This window comes from Adiantum capillus-veneris, chromosome 12 (assembly GCF_014529385.1).
Source record: "Adiantum capillus-veneris isolate H3 chromosome 12, ASM1452938v2, whole genome shotgun sequence".
NCBI classification, from domain to species: domain Eukaryota; kingdom Viridiplantae; phylum Streptophyta; class Polypodiopsida; order Polypodiales; family Pteridaceae; genus Adiantum; species Adiantum capillus-veneris.
The window spans coordinates 132951879-132972589 of NC_140942.1; the positions used below are offsets into that span (position 1 = coordinate 132951879).

The window sequence follows — 20711 nt, forward strand, 5'->3', positions numbered from 1 at the left end:
GTGGTGTATGGGAGATAGGTGAGCCAATGAAGGAGAGAGAGAGATAGGTGAGCCAGTGGTTAGCCCCGATAGGTATTGGTGGTATGGTGAAGGATGTGAGCAGGTGGGCTGCCTCTCTAAACCCAATGATGTAGTTCACTGTACTGCCGCCTCCTGGTAGCGATGATGGTATGCTCTTGGTAGCGATGATGGTATGCATGTTAGGCTGAGAGAGAGAGAGAGAGAGAGAGAGAGAGAGAGAGAGAGAGAGAGAGAGAGAGAGAGAGAGAGAGAGAGAGAGAGAGAGAGAGAGAGAGAGAGAGAGAGAGAGAGAGAGAGAGAGATATGATGAAATGAAATGTTATGTTATATTAACGTCTTCAAAAGGCAAAAGTGACCTATGAGACCAAAAAGATACAAAGTGGTGAATCTAATACAATGTCAGAGTAACAAAACTAACAACATAACAAAACAAAACAAAAAAATACTATGGGATCCTAGACTGGTCGATGTGAACTAAGCAAAATGGGCAGCTGGCCGAAATAGCTAAATCACAGGAGATCTAGCATCGGGCGTTGGCGGATCTCATCAATCTCCTCCATGGTCAGTAGTCTGACTGGGCGTCGTGCATGCTTGGCCAGAGTGCTCCGAATCTTCTGATGAAGCCTCCGTTGATGCTGTGTAGTCCTTCGCAGTCGTGGGTGCCTGGATTTCCCCAGCTTACTCGCTCGGTCGATCAGTGTGCCTCTGGTGTGAGACGAAAGTGAGCTCTGCTGTGGTAGTAGCTCCTGTGGCTGTCCAATGTCTGCTCTAAAGAAATCTGTGATCCGTCTCTGAGACTGGCTAGCCTCTCCACTCATCAGGCTATCTCTGTGTTTGCGCAACTCGAGCAAGAACAAACCCAAGCATCTGTGATCCTCATATCCCACGACTCTGGAGAGTGGTCCAAAACCCTCTCTGAACAAGCAATGCAAGCGGCCTCGTATCTCGTAGTAGACGGGGCAGCGGCATGTGTAGTGCAACTCTGTCTCAGGCTCCATGTCACACAAGGGGCAAGTCCTGGCCTCTGCTGCTACTCCGTTGTATCTCCCAGTCTCAATCCGCAGCTGGTGAGAAGATGTGCGTAACTGGCCAATAGCGCATCGTATCCCATGAGACAAGTGGGTGTCCATGTATCTGGGTCTCGTCACAAAACCATCCTCCGTAAGTTGGAGAAGATGCTCTCTGTAGAAAGCCATCTTCGTGCCCAGCTCGTGCGCCGGCTGTGTCCATGTCCTCGTGGTGTCTAGCTGGGTCAGGTCTTCACGGATGAGCCTGGTGATCTCGGACTGTGTAAGAGTGAGAGATGGTGCATCCAATGAGTACTGGAAGGGTGGCAACCTGTCTATGCTGAACCCATGCGCCTGAAACCATGATGTCATCTCCCCATACCAGCATGCTATATCTCCCTGCATGGCTAACTGTCGAGAGGACTCAAGTGCAATGCGAGCATATCTGTCTCTAGGAAGTTCCCACACGTGGTGTATGAAGGAGATTGATCTGGTGAACGCCTCAATTACTAATGGGGGGGCCGCTAGCTCTGCTCGGATAATGGCATGTGGTACTGATGCCTTGGCTCTAATGAGCTGCGAGATCATAGAGACGAGAGGTTTCTCCATGCTCCCCCATCCATCAGTGTGACCTGACCCCCCGTGATGATCCAATGAAGGTCCCCATATCTCAGCTCCATAGAGTAATGCAGAAGCCACCAAGGTGTCAAAGAGCCAGAGCTTCGTCCGAGGCTCCTGAAACTGTGAACAGATCCTCTCCAATCTACTGAATGCCGCACGGGCTCTAGTCAATATGGTCTCTGTTGCTCTCGTGAGTGAGAATGCCGGTCCGCTAAAAACCACTCCAAGTTAAGTGTAAGCATCTGTGTACTCCACAGTCTCCTGGCCATACGTGAATGTAGGTGCTGACCTCTTGGTCCACTGTGGGGTGGTATTAAACACCATAACCTTGGTTTTACCAAGGTTGACAGACAAACCACTTTCATGGGCAAACCTATGCAAAGCATCCAAGTGACATTGCATCCCCTCCGGAGATTCGGAGATCAACACAATATAATCAGCATATAACAAAAGTGGAATCCATGTCCTTGCCAGCTGTGCACCTCTATCACCATCGCTCTCAATGTAGTCAGAAACTTCATCTACATACATACCCATTAGAGTAGGAGAGAACGGACAACCTTGCTTTGAGAGAGAGAGAGAGAGAGAGAGAGAGAGAGAGAGAGAGAGAGAGAGAGAGAGAGAGAGAGAGAGAGAGAGAGATGAAATGAAATGAAATGTTATATTAACGTCTTCAAAAGGCCAGAATGACCTATGAGACCAAACTGATACAAAAGTGGTGAATCTGTTACAATGTCTGGGTACCTTAGTACTAAAGTACTAAGTGTGAAAAGTGTGAAAGTGTGAAAATAAATGTGAAAAACTAAATACAAAGTATTAAATAAACTTCTTAGGAGCATTATGTGTGTCTGGCTAGAATGCTTCTAATCCTTTGTTGTAGTCTCCTCCGGTGAAGTGTGCTTCTGCATCTCGGTCGTGGTCGTCTCGATTTCCTAAGCTCAATCGCCCTGTCAATGAGGGTGCCTTTGGTATGAATGTGGGTACTCCTTTGTGCTAGCTGCTGGCCTCTTGCTTCTCCTTCCACTCATGCTTCTCTCGATCTGAAGAAATCTGTGATCTGCCTCTGAGGCTGTAGTGCTCTTTTTCTTCTCATTAGATTATCCCTGTGCCGATGTGGTTCCAGTAGGTACAAGCCTAAGCATCTTTTATCTTGGTATTGCATGACTCTATCTAGAGGTCCAAAGCCTTCTTTAAATAGACAATGGAAACGCCCACGTATCTCATAGTATACGGTGCAATGGCATATGTAGTGTAATTTTGTCTCCGGCTCCATTCCGCATAACTTGCAAATTCTGCTCTCAGGTGGGATTCCCCTAAATCTGCCAAATTCAATTTCCAGCTGGTGTGAGGATGTACGAATCTGACCAATAGCACATCTCAAGACTCAAACCATGAGACAGGTGGGTATCCATGTAGCTCAGGCGAATCACAAATCCATCTTCAGATAGCTGTAGGAAGTTTTCTTTGTAGTCGGCCATCTTCGTGCCCAATTCTTGTGTAGGGTCTACCCATGTCCTCTTAGTATCCAACTGTATAAGATCCTAACGGATGATTTTATTAATCTCTGTTCGTTTAATTGCCAGTGATGGAGCCTCAAGAGAGTATTGGAAGGGGGGTAATCTTTCCATACTGAACCCGTGTCTTTGAAACCACAAGGATAGTTGCGCATACCAGCATGATGTATCCCTTTTCATTGCTAATTGTCGAGAGGATTCGAGGGCCAGTCTAGTATATCGGCAATTATTTGTATCCCACAAACCATGTATAAAGGACACTGATCTGGTAAGAGCTTCAATTTCTATCGGAGGGGCAGCTAGTTCCGCTCGGGTAATCGCGTGTGGTACGGAGGCCTTGGCTCTAAATCATTCGGGAAATCATAGATACCAAAGGTCTCTCCATTGACTTCCAATTATCTTGATCCACAGATGGTCCCCAAATCTGGACCCCATAAAGCATAGTCGAAGCCACCACAGTATCAAAGAGCCAAAGTTTTGTTCGTGGTTCCTGAAACTGCACTTGTGAACACATCCTCTCCAACCCTCCCAAGGCCACAGAGTCTTTGGACAATCTAGCATCCATTGCTTTCTTAAGAGTAAACTTCGGTCCTGCAAATACCACACCAAGGTATGTGTATGCATCTGTGTACTCTACTGTATCCTGGCCATATGCAAATGTAGGTGCCGATCTCCTAACCCACTGCGGTGTGGTGTTAAACACCATAACTTTGGTTTTACCCAAGTTTACCGAGAGTCCACTGTCCTCCGCGAATTTATGTAATGCATCTAGCTGCCTCTGCATTCCATCTGGTGATTCTGCTATTAATACAATATCATTTGCATACAACAACAAAGGGATCCATGACCCTGCAAGTTGAGCACCTCTGTCACCCTCTCTATCAACGTAATGTGATACCTCATCTATGTACATACCAAATAAAGTAGGGGACAGTGGGCATCCCTGCTTTACTCCAAGAGTGGAATGGACAATGTCGGAATCCCCTTCTGGAGTACGTACATAACCAGTTACGGACCCGTATAAGGCCATGATCCCCCAAAGAGATCCCCCAAATAATTTCTTTGGGGACCCCTAACTCTTGCATCCTGCGCATCAATCTGGCCCTTGGTACTATATCAAAAGCTTTCCGAAAATCCACAAAGCAACAATACATCCTTCTCCCGCTTGCTCTTCCTTCCTCAATAATGGATCTGAGCGTAAGAATATGATCTAAAGTGGAATAACCCCTTCTGAATCCAGCTTGTCCTGTTGCCCTTATGACCTCATTCTCTGCCCATTTACTCAATTTTTGTTCAAGAATGGATGCGTACAGTCGGGTCAATGTGTGACCTACCATAATGGTACGGTAGTTCCTGGGTATCATAGGATCCCCTGACTTGAAAATAGGTACGATAGTAGATAATTTCCAAGATTCAGGTAATCCTTCACACATGACCCGATTAAACAGACGAGCAAGGACTTCTGAGAGTAGATCCCTGGCATGGATCAGATGTTTTGCTACTAAACCATCACGATCATATGATCTTCTTGTCTTCATCTTGTCAATGGATTTTTTCACCATTTCCGTAGTAAAGAAAGTACTAGTAGCAGGGCATGGCTCTAGCGGATCTGGTACTGGAGGCTGTCCAGATACCATATATGTCACGTGACACTTCCCAACCCTATGTGTCCGTGGACAAGCTACACCACAGCAGGGTTCAGTCAATCCGATCAAGTTAGATTAGCAGTGATCTGGCACTTTTGTGAGTCTATTCGTAGACCGTGCATGCCCAGTCACTTAGCATAGATGCATATCCTCCGGTTGCACACAGCATGATCATCGGAATTCCCATCAGAATCCATTAGCATCAGTTAGGGGAATTTTCTAGTACATTTAGCCTATTTTTCTATTTATTGGTATTTTCACTTATTATTTTTAAGTGACTTTCCAACAAAAGTAGGTAGGGCAATTTTGCTAAGTTTCTATATAAGCAAACCCAAGTTAGCACTTTCTGGCAGAGGAGGCAGCAGGAGCACCTTGCTCAACAAGCAACTTCTCAGCAAGACCAACCCCCGCGACTACTCTGGCGTTTTCTCCACAGAAGACCCAGCGTTTTTGCATCAGATCAGCCTTGGCGATTTGTGCACATCAGATCAGCCCCGGCGTCATCACGACACAGCAGATCAGCCTAGCGTTTTTGCATTTGCAGAACCCCGGCGACAGAAGGACCAATTTCAGTCCCTGGCGTTTTTGGATTTCAGCAGGAAATTAAGACCGGCAATATTCACCTAAAGTGTAGCAGATTCATCCCGTAAAGACCATCAGTTTTCAGCCCTAAGAAACCTCATTTTTCAGCCAAGGAAACGCAGCCAAAACAGTCATTTTCAGCCACCGAAACAGTCCCGAAATTCAGCGATTAGAAGATCTCAGATTTCAACCATTGTCGTCATCGTCGTTGTCACCGTCGTCGTCATCGGCATAGACCAAGTTGCATAGTCCATTGCATACGCATTGTACACCTTTGTGCAATCAAAGAATAGACCACTCTCGCCGACGAGAGTGGGGCCTTCGGAGGAGGGTTTTACAACCCCTCGGTGTCGTATCTCTTCTCTCTCCTTCTCTCAGTCTCATTCACTTGCACACACAATCCACTCACTTTGTTCGTGATCACAGCACTCTCTAAAGACGGAAAGCTCTCTCTTTCCCTAAGAACTAAAAGGAACCTTGAGCAGCAAAGATCATTAATCTTGAGAAAATACAACATTCATTCCGCTGCACCTAACATTGGTATCAGAGCTTTGAAAGTGTTCTGCATTACTCAAGGAAAGAACCACAAGAATTTTTTTGCTTGTTGCGATCGCACGAACCCAAGTTTACTTGGGCGTGGCGATTCCTAATCGTGTTTTGTTGAAGAGTGGCAAGAATCCCAAGAAAGAAGGGCTTGTGTCTCTTTTCACTCATTGAGAGCGGATCGTGCACTTAGCGGCCGGCCACTCGACGTGAGGTGGGAAAAAGCAACCTTGGTGTGAGCGCAAGGCCGCCAAGGGGTGCGCCCGCAGAAAAGGGTAGAACTCGGGTGAAGAGAAGATCCTTCTCAACGCAATTTGCAAGCGAAAGAAAACCTCAAGAACCCAAGATTCTCACGAATCAAGGACCTCAAGAACCTCAAGACCCTCAAGAACCCAAGTTCCTCGTGAACTTAAGAACCCAAGACCCCCAAGAACCCACAAGAACCCACGACTTCAGAATGATCATCACTCGAAGCGGAATGGATACTTCGCTTGGAAGTGATGAGCATGAGAGAGGCGAAGAAGAATTTCCCCCACCAAGAGGTTTTTCTGACCCTTCCCCATCTACGACAACGATTGCACTAACTCCAATGGAGGAGTTGAAGGTGTTGTTTATGGAACAGGATTTACAACGCAAAGCAAGATATGCCGTAAGGATGGAAGCCATAGCGCGTGAGCACGAGCAAGCACGCTTGGAAGCCAAAGAACGACAAGCCAAATGGGATCGTGAATTCAAAGAAATGGAACGCAGACACGCAGAAGCCGAAGCAAAAAGACAAGCAGCGAACAAAGCAAGACAAGCAGAATTTGATCGCGAGACCAAAGCAAGAAGGGAAGAGCTCTTGCGACTCTCTTCTCAAGCTCAGGCACAGATGCAACAGAATTGGAAAAAGGAGACTCTCTCAGTCTCTTCTTCTCCACAGCATGACACATAGGAATTGCATGATGAGAAGCACGATGAATTGAATGATAATGATTTGCATGATGATTTGAAGGACAATGATAAGCATGATGATTTGGATGCCAATGATTTGCATAATGATTTGGATGACAACGATAAGCATGATGATTTGCATGATCAAGACGTGATTTCTCACAAGCATGATGATTTGCATGATCAAGATGTGATTTCTCACAAGCATGATGATTTGCATGTTGAAGATGTGATTGTTCACAAGCATGATGTGTTAGTGGATGCTTTTTCTAACGAAGCTAACCTCGTTGTAGATTCGATCAATCACAAAGATCCGATCTTGGCTTTCGAGTCGAGGTCCAAAGAACCCCCACAGGACGAATCGATCATTCAGGACGAAGCGATCTTGGCTCTCGAGCCTTGGTCCAAAGAACCATCACAGGAAGTATTATGTGTTCACATGATTTTTTTTTTTTCCGAGAAAAAGATCCTTCTATTAGTTAATGAAAGCTGCCCATAGGGCTACATCCACCTCTGCAGGAGAGGGCTACAACAAACATGATGGGGAGACTCTCCCAATGAAAAAACAGCATATATACAATAGGGCTAAATCAAGAGATGGGAGGAGGGAAAAGCCACACAGGTGGACAGTAGTGCCATCTGAGCACCCCCTGGACCATGGAGTAAAACGGCCCAGGGCGCCAGAGACGAAGGAAAGCCTCGCGGCGCTCCCGCATGCGGTCGGAGCAGCCCTGTAGTCCCTCAAGCTGTCCTCTGAGTGTATGGATCAGCTCTAGCCAAAAGTCACGAACAGTCTCTGCTGGTGGTACAAGGCGAGCCTCAAAGATGCGGAAACAACGGGCCCGCCAGATGAATCAGAGAGCTAGGCCGCTGATGAGCTCCCAACACTCCGCTCTCTCACTGCTCCACTCCTGTGGAGTAAGGTCTGAAGCAGGCTGGAGTGTAGGTCGACCCCCCTGTATCACTATCATCCTGCTGGTGGAAGATAGCTCAAACTGAAGTGCCGGGCCCGTGAGGGTGGACCAAGCCGCCGCCCCCCAAGTGAACTGTCGAGCCGAGGAGAGGGCAGGCATCAGCCGAAGAACTCGTAGCCACACCTGCTGGGCCGAGGGACAGTCCCAAAGACAGTGTCGCTGACTCTCCACCAACTGGTCACAGGCTGTACATGCGGCCGAGAGACCACAATGTACAAGCCAGCTCCCTACTGCTGTGGCTCTGTGTGCAACCAACCACTGGAACAAGGTGACGTGCCTCGGCTGTCTGGAGTCCCACAGCCTCTGCCAAAAAGCTGCCAAGAACTCAACTGTGAGACCCGCCTCCTGCCAATGACGTGCTGCAGCGGGGTGGGCCTCTCTCTGTGCTGCAAGTATATGACGTCCAAGCCGAACAGTGTACTGAAAGAAAGGGACTCCTGGGCGGTCTGCAGAAGAGAATGGGTCCCTCCAAAGCCACTCACCAAGATCCCACTGTACTCGTGCCAATGGACAGCACTCCCAAGCCCATAGCCTCCAGTGTCCTGTCTCAAGAGCTGCTGGGTCAGGGTCTATGACGCAAGTCCTCCCACAGATGCCCACAACTCGGATCCTCTGGAAACAACACTCTGCAACCTGCGGGGCCTCTACTGCAACTCTCTGTAATCGTCCCCCACCCTGAAGCTCGAAGAACAGGGCTGGGACAGTCTCTGAGCAAGCCCTGACTGAAATGAGAACCTCCAGTCGTGTGAAGGCTCCCATCCACCGGGGTGCTACTGGCTCGAGAGGCGTGAGCCAATCAGCTGGAACTGACTCTGAGATGTCCTGACACATGCTCTGAACCCCTCTCATGCCCTGAAGCTGGACAACCTGCACCTCCTCCGACAGACCTGTGAACTCTAGCCAGTCACCTAGAGAGCGCGCTGGACCTGCTGCCATGGGACCCCAAGAAACATGAGGCCTACTCCCAACCAAGTGGCCTCTCTGAGTGCTAACCATGGGGTTCCAGACGAGGGGCTGCCGTAGGCGCTCCTCCGTGCACGTCGGCTGTCGCTGCTCAAGGCCACGCCGCAATAGCTCCCAAGACCGAAGCAAACTCACAGCGAATCGGTCCTCCAGTCTCCTGCTCAAACCAACTCGGCGCAACTCTGTAAAGATCCATCTGGTCGAAGGTTGCCAAGGGCCTCCTGCCTGAGGCACCCTGGCACGAAGCCTCTGCAACAAGAACTCCTTCCAGGGCTCCTCGCCTGGAAGAAGTCCTCTGACGACGAACTTCCCAAGAAGGGCTCTGCTCTGCTGTGCTGGATCAATGATCCCAAGCCCTCCCTGAGAACAAGGAAGTGTGATGACCGACCAAGCCACCTTGGCTCGGGCAATCTGAGTGTCGCGACCAGACCAAAGGAAGTTCCTGATCAGCCTCTCTACCTGGCTGATACAAGAACTCGAGAAGATCCAGCAAGAAGTGATGTACCACATAGTCGCCAACAACACCTGGTTGGCAACTACTACTCTACCAGCCAGCGAAAGTCGTGCTGAGCTCCAATGTAACAGCTTTCTCCTGATGGACAGGAGAAGAGGAGCAATCTGCTGCTCGGGGGACAAATCCAAACCAACCTGACAACCCAGGTACCGAACTGCAGTCCCTGGGGGAATCCACCTGAAACCCTCTCCTGGCATCCAATCTGGCACAGGAGCACTACCAACTGAGAAAGCCATTGTCTTTCTCCAGTTGATCAGTGCGCCCGATGCACAGCAGAAGGTCTCCAAAGCCTGCCCACATCTGTGTAAATTGGCCTCCTGGCCCTCTAAGTACAAGGCTGAGTCGTCGGCAAACTCAGCGTCCAGAAGCTCATCTCCCCGTATAGGGAGTGCTAAGCCCCTCAAACCAACCTGCTGTGACACCAAAAATCTGCTCATCGCCTCCGCATAGAACAGAAAGAGAAAGGGGGCAAGAGGACAACCCTGTCTGACCGATCGTGTGAGCATGAAGCGCTCACCTCTACCTCTTGCCAAAAGCACCTGACTGTGGGCCTGTCTGTACAAAGCCGACACCCCTCTGATCCAAGCCTCTGAGAAGCCCATCCTACGTAGCGTGCCCTCTAGAAAGTCCCAGTCAACTCTGTCGTATGCCTTCTCAAAATCGAGAAGAAGAATCACAAGGTCCTCCCCACGGAGCCGTGCAAGGGCAGAAGCCTCCCAAAAAGTGAAGATGTTGTCAAGGATACTGCGTTCCTTGACAAAACCTGTCTGAGTCCCATGTATAAGGCTCTCCAAAAGTGGCTGAATCCTCAAACTCAGAGCCTTGGCAAGAATTTTGTAGGCTGAGTTGAGAATGGTGATGGGACGCCACTGTCGAATCTCATCCAAGGAGCCACCCTCCTTAGGAATGAGGTAAATCAGGCCCTCACTCATGCTATCCGGCATCACTCCTGTGTGCAGAATGTACTGAAAGGCACTACAAAGATCTGGGCCAAGCAGGTCCCAATACTCCAAGAAGAAGCTGGGAGTCAGCCCATCCTCACCTGGACAGCTACCACGAGGGAGGGCCCTAAGAGCCGTGTGCAGCTCCTCAAGCTGAAGAGGTAACTCAAGCCTCTGCCGCATCTCCTCAGTCACAAGACAGGGCATCTGTGCCCAAACCTGCTCCCTGCATGCATCCTGCCTCTCTGACTCTGGCTCAGCCGACAGAAGCTCACGGTAAAAGTCAGTAGCAACTGCACGCATATCCTCTGGCTCGCAAACAACTGACCCATCGGGTCTCCTCAACTGATTGACCTTGGCATGCGAGTGCCGAGGTCCCACTGTCTCAAAAAAAAACACCTGTCACTCTGTCACCCACCTGAGTCCACTGAGATGCATGCCGGTGAAAGGCAAACTCATGGCGCCTCTCCTCTGTGCAAGCAAGCTCCTGTCGAGCCTGCTGAAGCGGCTCCTCCAACCATGGACTGTCTGGATGCTGCTCCTGCATCCTCTGTAGTGAAGCAATGCCTCGTCTGAGACGCTGCTCCTCCTCTCTCGCTGCAGCCCGTCGAGCCAAAGACTCCTGGAGAAAGAAGTGGCTGAGCTGAGCTAGGCCTGAGGCCACTCTGTCTGCAGGTGGAGCCTGGCTGTCCATGCCCTCTGTCCATAGAGCCTCGACCCTCTCTCTGAGTGTTGAGTCCAACAAAACCCGCTCTGGGATGCGAAGCATCGTGCTCCCACTCCTCTGCCTGTCCGCCACTGTGAGGATCACTGGAGCATGGTCGGAGAAGGATGTCCCTGCCAGGATGCCCACTGATCCCCCCAAGTCACTGAAGTGGTCACTAGTGTAGAAGCGATCTATGCGCGATAGATTCACTCCTCCCACTCGGCGGTCCGATCTAGAGAAGGCAAGACTCTCTGGAGGCCTCACAAAGCCAGAATGCTGCCATGTATCCGAGACCCTCAACGTCATACAAAACCTCTCCCAAGCTGCTAACTCGACTCCATGCACAGTAGCATGGCTGCCTCCGATTCTGTTAGAAGGGTCCTCCAACATGTTGAAGTCCCCTCCTACACACCACTGGTCAACCTGAGGCAAAGACTCAACCATCTGTGACCAAAACTCTGCACGAGCACTCGCCACATTGGGCGCATAGATGTTCAGGAAACCCACAAGGCTACCCTGAACCTGCATAGTAATCCACTGAGCCCTGCCTGGTACAATAATCCCTCTGCCCACAATGGCCTGCTGTAATGAGTCCGCAATAGTCATACATACCCCACCCTGGATGCCTCCAGGTCCAAAAGCAGCTGACCAAAAGGTATTATAGCGTCCACGCAAAATCTGACCACATCGCCGAATGCGGCTCTCAGACAAATGGTGCTCCTGAAGCATAAGGAGATCAATCTCTCCTCCCACAAGGCATCGCTGAAGCTCCTGACGCAATCGGCCCCGCTGTCGCTGAAACTGGGGCCCACCGAGTCCCTGCACGTTCCACGAGACGATCCTCATGGGGAGCGAGAGAGAACAGATGCTGCCGCAGCAGCAAGACGAGCTATCTTCGAAGCAGGCTTGGATGGGGAGTAATCCGCATCCGAGCGTCCTCTAGATAGGCGAGACTGTAGTGAGTGCCTGGTCCAAGCCCAAGTAGAGCGAGCCGTGCGTAAAGCAACCTCCTCTGTCCAGGAGTCCTCATGAATGAATACATAGCAAGGCAAACATTGCGTATTAGCAAAAAAGTACACCACAATGTGTCTACATCCTGCTGAATCTGGGGGTGTCACCGCAAACTTGGCCAGTGGCCTCAAAGTCTGCAGCAGATCTGTAACGCCAAGTTCTCCCATGTGGTGAGAGAACTCGAGAACCTGTGTATGCAACCATCCCACCACTGAGTCGAGGGACCACTCTGTCTCAGTCCTGCCACAGAGGGGGAAGGAGAAACCAACTGCTGAGTCCAAGGCCTCTGTCCCCCTAGCGGCGAGGAACAGAGCGTGGACTCTGAAGCAGGCTGCCTCGTGGTCTGCGGCGGAATCGCCAAGAAAACGAGTAAACCCGTAGTCGAAGAAATCCCAGCGGCGTCGGAGGTCAAAGCTTGTCAAACCACGAGGGATAGCTGCAAGAGGAGATGTCTGGATCTGCAGTGGGGGCCGCAAGAAAGGCTGACCCTCTCTCGCAAGGCGACTCGTGGCGAAGGCGCTGCCAAGAGATCTCCTGGCCGCCGGCAAGGGTCCAGTCTCCAGAGCCGACTGTGGTACTGAAGCAGGAGGAGGGGGAGAAGGGGCTGGGGGGGGCGGGGGAGAGAAGAAGCGGGGTGGGGCGGCATAGACATGGGGGGGGCGAGGTGGGGAGAGAGCGGTAGCAGAGGGCGGGGGAGGGCATGAGGAGGAGGAGGGGAGATCGGAAGGCGGAGCGGCTGGCGAGGGTGAAGCGGAGGTGGAGGCTGGCGTAGGGGGCTCCTCCTGCTCAAGAGGACCAAAGCGGTTCCTCGTGGGAACCCACTGCTGCTGAGTAGGCACCTGGGGGCCACTCTGAGTGCCAGGCTGTGGCTGTGGCCCCTGGCGTCGACGGCCACGGGCGTGCTGCCACCCCTTCTCCGCTGGAGCCCCAGGCTCGGAGGGTGGCGCTGGATCTGTGCTCTGCGTCGCTGGCTGTGGTTGCGGCCCAGCCTTGGCAGGCTGGGGCTGAGGCTGCGATGCGGGTCGTGGTCTCCTCCGTGGACAGGCCTTCGCTAGGTGGCCCATCTGTCTGCAAATGAAACACTGGTTCGGGAGACCCGAGTACTCCACACTCTGTCTAAACCAACCCCCACTCACCCGAGGCAGAAGGATGACCTTCGGGAGCGTGTGGGTATCTCTGACCAAAACTCGAACTGAAGGGATGCCAGCCGCCTTGGCAGCTACTGATGCTGCCGTACGAGGTGTCTCCAGGACAGTTCCGATGGCGGAGCCAATCCTGGAGAGAAGTGGAAGGTACTCCCTCCGTAAACCCGGAAAGCAGACTGATATGGGGATGTCCGCCTCCTCTACTAGCACATCCGAAGACGGGTCAAAACCATGTCGTCACTGTCGAAAGTGGGCGCGTGCTGCTCGGATGGCCAATGGACTCATAGCTATGACCTTGGAGGCCATCTCGGAACTCTCGAACTCAATCTGGTAGTACCCCCGTCCGAGAATCTGGATATCCAAGATCTTGCCCACCTCTGCGAGGAGGCGGGCCTGGAGAAGATCTCGCAGCTCTCCTCTGCTGGGACGAGTGCCGAGAACCTTGCAGATGACAGAAGTCGCCTGCAAGCGTTCTACCTCTGTGGCAAGGCTCGCTTGCTCTGTCGGCGTAAGAGCAAGTCGAATGGTGGGCTCAGCGGGGTCGGGCGAGGGGGCTTCAGGCGAGTCCCTCTGAGGTGGAGCTGGAGCCTCCATCAGTGTCTACTGCTGAGTCGAAGAAGCGGGCGATGAAGAAAATCTGCGAACGAGTACGCCAAGCACTTGTCCGAAGAGAAAGCGTTGTCGAGCCAGGTGCAGAAGACCTTCGGGAGCAAAGAGGACGGGGGGGGGTGGGGTGGGGATGGCAACGCGAGAGGAGGGCAGCGGGCAGCCTGTGGGGCAGCGCGAAAACAGGGGGGGGCAGCGGGCGGGCAGCAGCGCGCAGGGGCAGCGGGTGGGGGGGGGGGGGGGGGGGGGGAGAGGTTAGCGCGCAGGGGCAGCGAGTGTGGGGGGGGGGGGGGGAGAGGGCAGCGATGGCGCAGCAAGGGGGGGGCGAGCAGCAGTAGCGAGCTCTGACTTCTTCGCCTTGTCGGCTTGGTTAGTCGCGTTCTTCGTTTCGTGTTCACATGATTGATACGCACGCATTGTTCGAATGTTTCATTCGTGAAGGTTTCCTGTATCTTAGTCAACATCGTTATGTGATCCCTTTTCCTAGGCATAACATAGTGTATATTGAGCACGTTTCTCTCATGGATGAGCACGAATGTATGCGGATGGTACATGAAAAGTTGAAAAGTTTGTATGTCAAGAAGTCGCATTCCATGTCTCTTCCTTGGCATGACATAGTTTCCGAAAGAGCACATGATAGTGTGAGCACCAAGCATGGGCATTTTCATTGTGATTTGCCACAGTTAATTGATTTCGATCAAACAGAAAAGATTCGATCGCATTGTATGGGTGTGTTTGATGAACGGTTTGTCACTCCGTCTCTATGTTCATCTACATTGCATACACAGTCTTTAGAGAAGACAAGATTTTTTTCCTTCACTTTACATGGAATGGGTATGTTCATGGTTTTGTGTTAGAGATGGTTTCAAGAATTTTCAGCCATGGAGATTCTTGAAGACGAAAGAAGCAGGATACTCGACGAAGTTGAAGCATCAAAGGAGCCAGAGAATACTTTGAGTCGCTTTCGGCGCGGCCCAAATAAGCAAGCGTTGCAGACCTTTATGAAGTTCAAGTACCGCGCGACCCACACATCAAAGTGGGCCGGCGAAGAGTCCCTTCCAGGATGCCGGATGCTGCTGGCGATCTCCCTCGACGCCATACAGTTCGGTACCAATACCTCACTTTGAAAAGGAGGGGATGTCACGTGACACATCCCAACCCTATGTGTCCGTGGACAAGCTACACCACAGCAGGGTTCAGTCAATCCGATTAAGTTAGATTAGCAGTGATCTGGCACTTTTGTGAGTCTATTCGTAGACCGTGCATGCCCAGTCACTTAGCATAGATGCATATCCTCCGGTTGCACACAGCATGATCATCGGAATTCCCATCAGAATCCATTAGCATCAGTTAGGGGAATTTTCTAGTGCATTTAGCCTATTTTTCTATTTATTGGTATTTTCACTTATTATTTTTTAGTGACTTTCCAACAAAAGTAGGTAGGGCAATTTTGCTAAGTTTCTATATAAGCAAACCCAAGTTAGCACTTTCTGGCAGAGGAGGCAGCAGGAGCACCTTGCTCAACAAGCAACTTCTCAGCAAGACCAACCCCCGCGACTACTCTGGCGTTTTCTCCACAGAAGACCTAGCGTTTTTGCATCAGATCAGCCTTGGCGATTTGTGCACAGCAGATCAGCCCCGGCGTCATCACGACATAGCAGATCAGCCTAGCGTTTTTGCATTTGCAGAACCCCAGCGATAGAAGGACCAATTTCAGGCCCTGGCGTTTTTGGATTTCAGCAGCAAATTAAGACTGGCAATATTCACCTAAAGTGTAGTAGATTCAGCCTGTAAAGACCATCAGTTTTCAGCCCTAAGAAACCTCATTTTTCAGCCAAGAAAACGCAGCCAAAACAGTCATTTTCAGCCACCGAAACAGTCCCGAAATTCAGCGATTAGAAGATCTCAGATTTCAGCCATTGTCGTTGTCGTCGTCACCGGCATAGACCAAGTTGCATAGTCCATTGCATACGCATTGTACACCTTTGTGCAATCAAAGAATAGACCACTCTCGCCGACGAGAGTGGGGCCTTCGGAGGAGGGTTTTACAACCCCTCGGTGTCGTATCTCTTCTCTCTCCTTCTCTCAGTCTCATTCACTTGCACGCACAATCCACTCACTTTGTTCGTGATCACAGCACTCTCTAAAGACGGAAAGCTCTCTCTTTCCCTAAGAACTAAAAGGAACCTTGAGCAGTAAAGATCACTAATCTTGAGAAAATACAACATTCATTCCGGTGCACCTAACAATATACAATGATGTTACATATTGACCCCAAATCTCAGGAGAAGTAATCGTCGGAGGCGGTTAGTGCTCGTGAAATAAACGCCAGGCCTCATGTGAGTCCTGACTCAAGAAGAGCTGATATAAATCCTTCTCCAGTTTGGCTAAAAATGCCCTTTTCTTGCGACGTACTATACGTCGAAGAGCAATCCGAGACTGCTCATATGTGATGATCCCAAGTGTAAGCTCTTTCTGGACCTGGGTTCTCTTCTCTCTGCATTCCTCGTCATACCAACTGTTTTGAGGCATGTTCCCAGATCCTCTCTTGTGATCAAGTTTAGTATGTAGGTATGCCTCTTGTGCTGCTCCATGTGGTATCTCTCTTAACTGAGAAGTAATCTCCTCTACAGTATATACTGGCTCGGCTGCCCACATCCTATTATAGATCTTTTCCACATAGACTGAATCAGTCTCTGGCGTGAAAGTATATCTTGTGCGTGTCTTCTTCCTTTGTACTTGAGAGGCATTGTATTGGAAGGAGATTGATAAGGTCAAGAGAGCATGATCCACTGCAATCCCAACCGGTCTGGGTCCCACCTTAAAGTCCTCGATACTAGAAATAAAGCTTGGTGAAGTCATGACATAATCCATTGTACTGGCCCCATGCCTGTGCGGGAAGCGTGTGAATCCCCCAGATAAAGGGAAATTCTCTAGACCTTTAAGTATGGCCAAACCATGTATAGTTGCCATCTCCATGAGATGTCTCCCATATTCAGTGTGTTCTTTATCCCATGAGTTTCTAGTAAGCCCCCTCTGTGATAAATCCACTTCTCTGAGCATTTCCTCATAAGTATCATAGAATACTGCTTGAGAGTTGGCCGTTCTGGCATTAAAGTCTCCTAAGAGAACGATGTCTCCATCTCTAGAGAACTCCCATATGTCATTACTCAATATGGAGAAAGGGGACCGTCCTTTAGGTGAGGAGTAGATTGATGTACTTGGAGGGAAGTAGCATATAGCGATATCTAGAAATCTACCTGTCTCGACTCTCATTCTCATCCACATATACCTTGCTTGCTCATCTTTCTTGATAATCTGTAGTAGTGGTTTCAGCTCCTCTTTAAATAAGACTGCTACTCCTCCTGAACCCCGGCTACCCCGTAGAGATCTCTCGTCTGGTCGACCAGTTGTTTCCCATAAATAACCCTTCACATGTGGCATAAGCTGTCCTGGTATCTGGTGTGTCTCTCAGTAGAAAACTATGTCTCTGTCCCTAAAGCTGTCTTCAAAGACACCTACATCTAGCCTATATGATCCATTACAATTCCACGCCGCTATCCGGAGCGTCGCCCCATAGGTCTCGCACCGTCATGATGAGCGCTTTTCCAAAACCACTACTTTCCCTCCTCTATAAAAGGCGATTTTCCCCTTTTCTCTTGCTGCCCTGATCTCTGGCATCAACTCTTGCATGTGTGCCACTCGTGCCAATGTAAGGTCATCTCCCAGGAAAATACCGGTTTTCTTAAGAGTTGGCCTCTTCTTTAGAAATTCTTTCCTTATTTCTATATTCAGGAAGCGGAGAATAAGTGCCCTATCCTTTACGTTTCCCTTCTCATCGATTCCTTTCTTGCCCACTCTCCGTGCACTTGTGTGAGTAGGCTCTGTGATGCCCATGCGTTGTAGCAGTTCCTTCACTTCTTCATTTACATTCTCTTTGTCTTTGACTCCTGTGACCCGCACATGCAGAGCCCGATTCTTCCTTTTCTGCTCTTCCTCAATGGTCATATTAATAATGGTGGAGGTAGGTGTGGTCTCGGGCATCTGGGCCTTCCCTTTCTTCGCATCTTCAATCCATTTCTCTGCTTCATCAAACTTTTCTTGTGTCTTTAAAAGACGTTCCGCCCATGAAGATGCCGTTTTCGATTTCTGTTCATGTCCTCGAGCTCCTTCAGCACAGAGGGTTGGTCGTCTCCCTTCTCCTTAGTTGCAGATTTGCAAGCCGCAAGTTCTCCTTTTAGCTCGATTATTTCATCTTTTTTCCCCATGTGCTTTTCCATATTTGTTCTCCATGCTTCAAAACTTGCTACTGCCTCATCGAGTTTCTTTTGCATAACGCATTCTGTTACATTTACTTCGGCCTTGATTAGGTTTCGTAGTTCCGTTTTCAAGATCTGAATTTCCTCATTCTGTATCCCCCGGATCTCTCTCCTTAGTTCTCTCATCATGTCTCCATACATGGAGTTCCTGTAGCTCTCAGCGCTCGCGTGCATTTCCTTCCTGATGTCATCCCTCATATAGTTTAGCTCTGATTTGAGCATCACCTGGACCTTTTCCATCATTACCTCATCATGTATCTTGGAGGTTTTCCCAACTCGTAAGGATCTTGGTGATAGTATAGTATCTCTGTTTCTCCGTTTAAATGTAGCTGTTGTCTTTTTTGGGGTGGTGTAGCTATCTACACCCGGCTCTTCCCCTTCGGTAGGCGGGTCCATCGAACCCGAGCCACAAATGTGGGGTAGGGTACTAGGGTGAGGGACTGAGAATAGGGCAAAACTTAAAAGCTTAACTTAAAACTTAAAAGTCTTTAAACTTTAACGTAGGAGGTATGAGGACTTTCTACGCGTAGAGAAATGCAAAAGAAGGGGGGTGCCGGGGCGCGCGTAGTACAAGACTTTCTACGCGTAGAGGAGCTTGCCGAACTACTCCTGCTCGCCCTCTGACCTGCACTAACTTCAAACCTGCACGAGCTACGCGACCTAACCTGCCTGCACGACCTCTCCTGCCTGCGCGAACTGAGCGTCTTGACCTGCATGAGCTCTGCGCGATTTTCTTGCAGCAGAAAGCCCTCAGCGCTGTGGTTTTGCCCCTGCGTAGTCACCCTCAGCTCTCTGTACAGCGCTGATGGCCGCCTGTTTTGAGAGAGAGAGAGAGAGAGAGAGAGAGAGAGAGAGAGAGAGAGAGAGAGAACAAAATGGTAAAGGAGGAAAGCTGAATTCTAATATGTGGGGACATGGTACCAAATTTTTACAATATTTACAAAATCCCATAGGCTGGGTGCTAAAAGACTGCACTTGAGGGCTGAAAATGGGGTAGGGAAAGTGGTTGGCGTGTGTACATGATTCATGAGACTGGGAATTGGACTCCCATATTAGGTCTGAACTGTTAAGATATTTCTGCCAATGCAATGCCAATGAAACGTCAATGTTTGGTTTTACAGGGGCACGGTTCGCTTCTACCCTCGGAGTGCCTCCGCAGTTGGGGTTCAGGTCAGTTTGTAAATTGAAGCTTTGAATTGTCATCTATAGCTCTACAAATTATTCCACAAACATAATGGCTCTAATTCTATGGTGTTTTCAGTTGACCATTTCGTACGAGGTTCCAGAAGTGTTGGTACCCCTTGTTTCTGTAAGTGGAGATTTCAGAGGCCCATTGTTTCATGGAGTTCAATTTGAGCTTCGGGGCTTATTTTTACTAATGTTCATGATATTGCAGTCGGTTTCTCCATTGGTTGAGAGCATAATGAAACAGGACCTAGAGCGATTTGCACAAATTGCAAAAGAGCAGAGCCTGAAAGTCCCTGCAAAGTAGCAAGTGGGAGCCTGGTTTTTCAGCATGACCCTGTGGCAGAATGCATCTCTCTCGGAAGAGGTGACTGTAAATAATTTGTTTGTCACTGCAGTTCATGAAGTATATAAATTCTGATTGATAATTACAGAAGAAGCAAGGGAGAGAGGGAAAAGCCAATTGCACATTGATCTCTAAACTCAGATGTATTTGTAATGTGAACCTATTCTCCACTGCAAAGTGGGTGGTTAAAACTTTTTTCCAAAAATTGTTGCCCTTGCAAATGTAAAGAGCATGTGTCAGATGCAAAGTTGGTGAAATTTACGCTCCAGATTTTAGGTGAATGTAACAATGTAAAGCTTGCTTAAACATTCACATTCCAAAGCATTTCTGTACTTTAATGAATATGGTACGCTTGGGTTTTTGAAAAGATGTTATTAAGGTGTAGGGAATGGTCCCTCAGGGAAATGGCCCGGAGATACTATTCCCTGCAATCTCCTGCAGGTCTCCCAGACTCCACCTGTCACCCTGCAGGGTTACTGGTCCTTGAAGGACCATTTCCGGGTTGGAAAGGTCACAGGGGGGAGGGGCCACCAGCTGCAGGAGGTGACGAGGGGCAGTTAATTTTCCACCTGCTCAGTCGGCAGCAAGCTATTGGTCATCCATGCAAGAAATTCCAGGACTGAGCTCGGGAAGAATTAATGGCTACACTAGAAATTCAGGCAGGTAAAGACGAGCAGATGTACAGCCCTCATGTGCTGCTCTGTGACCCCGGACCTTCACGGATATTATAATAAACAAGCTATGTAGAAAAAGCACGTGTAAGATAATTTGCAATACCAGCTGGCTACTTTTGCACCTATATGCTCTTGAAGGGACCTCGGATTCAGGCGTCGGATGTCCTTTCCATCAATGGTTACTTGCCTTGCAATTGGGTTGTAGAATCTCTCTATCCAATCAATCACGGGGTGTTTGCCTAAGCCAGTTGCACCAATGAGGGCCAAACTGTGGCCTACAGGCATATTGAGGTTGAGTCCTTCGAAGAGGGTCACTTCTGGACGGGTTGGGTATGCAAACTCGATGTTGGTGAGCTTGACATGGCCATTGACAGACTCAATGATCCTTGATGATGGCCCATCTAGGTTGATCCCCACCAAAGCCCTGATGTAGAGGAGAATCCAGAGGAGTTATGCAAGA

At 49.6% G+C, this 20711-nt stretch overlaps 1 protein-coding gene across 1 annotated transcript in view; it reads left to right on the forward strand.

The window, feature by feature from the left end:
• The window catches only part of LOC147446529 (uncharacterized), a 63372-nt gene extending 43514 nt beyond the window's left edge, over window positions 1–19858 (forward strand). Inside the window, exons 5-7 of the mRNA XM_086526249.1 lie at window positions 19168–19216; window positions 19308–19355; window positions 19443–19858. Of these exons, the coding sequence (XP_086382375.1) occupies window positions 19168–19216; window positions 19308–19355; window positions 19443–19538 (193 nt within the window). The 3' untranslated portion in view covers window positions 19539–19858. The remainder of the gene's footprint in view (window positions 1–19167; window positions 19217–19307; window positions 19356–19442) is intronic.
• The last annotated feature ends 853 nt before the right edge of the window (window positions 19859–20711 follow it).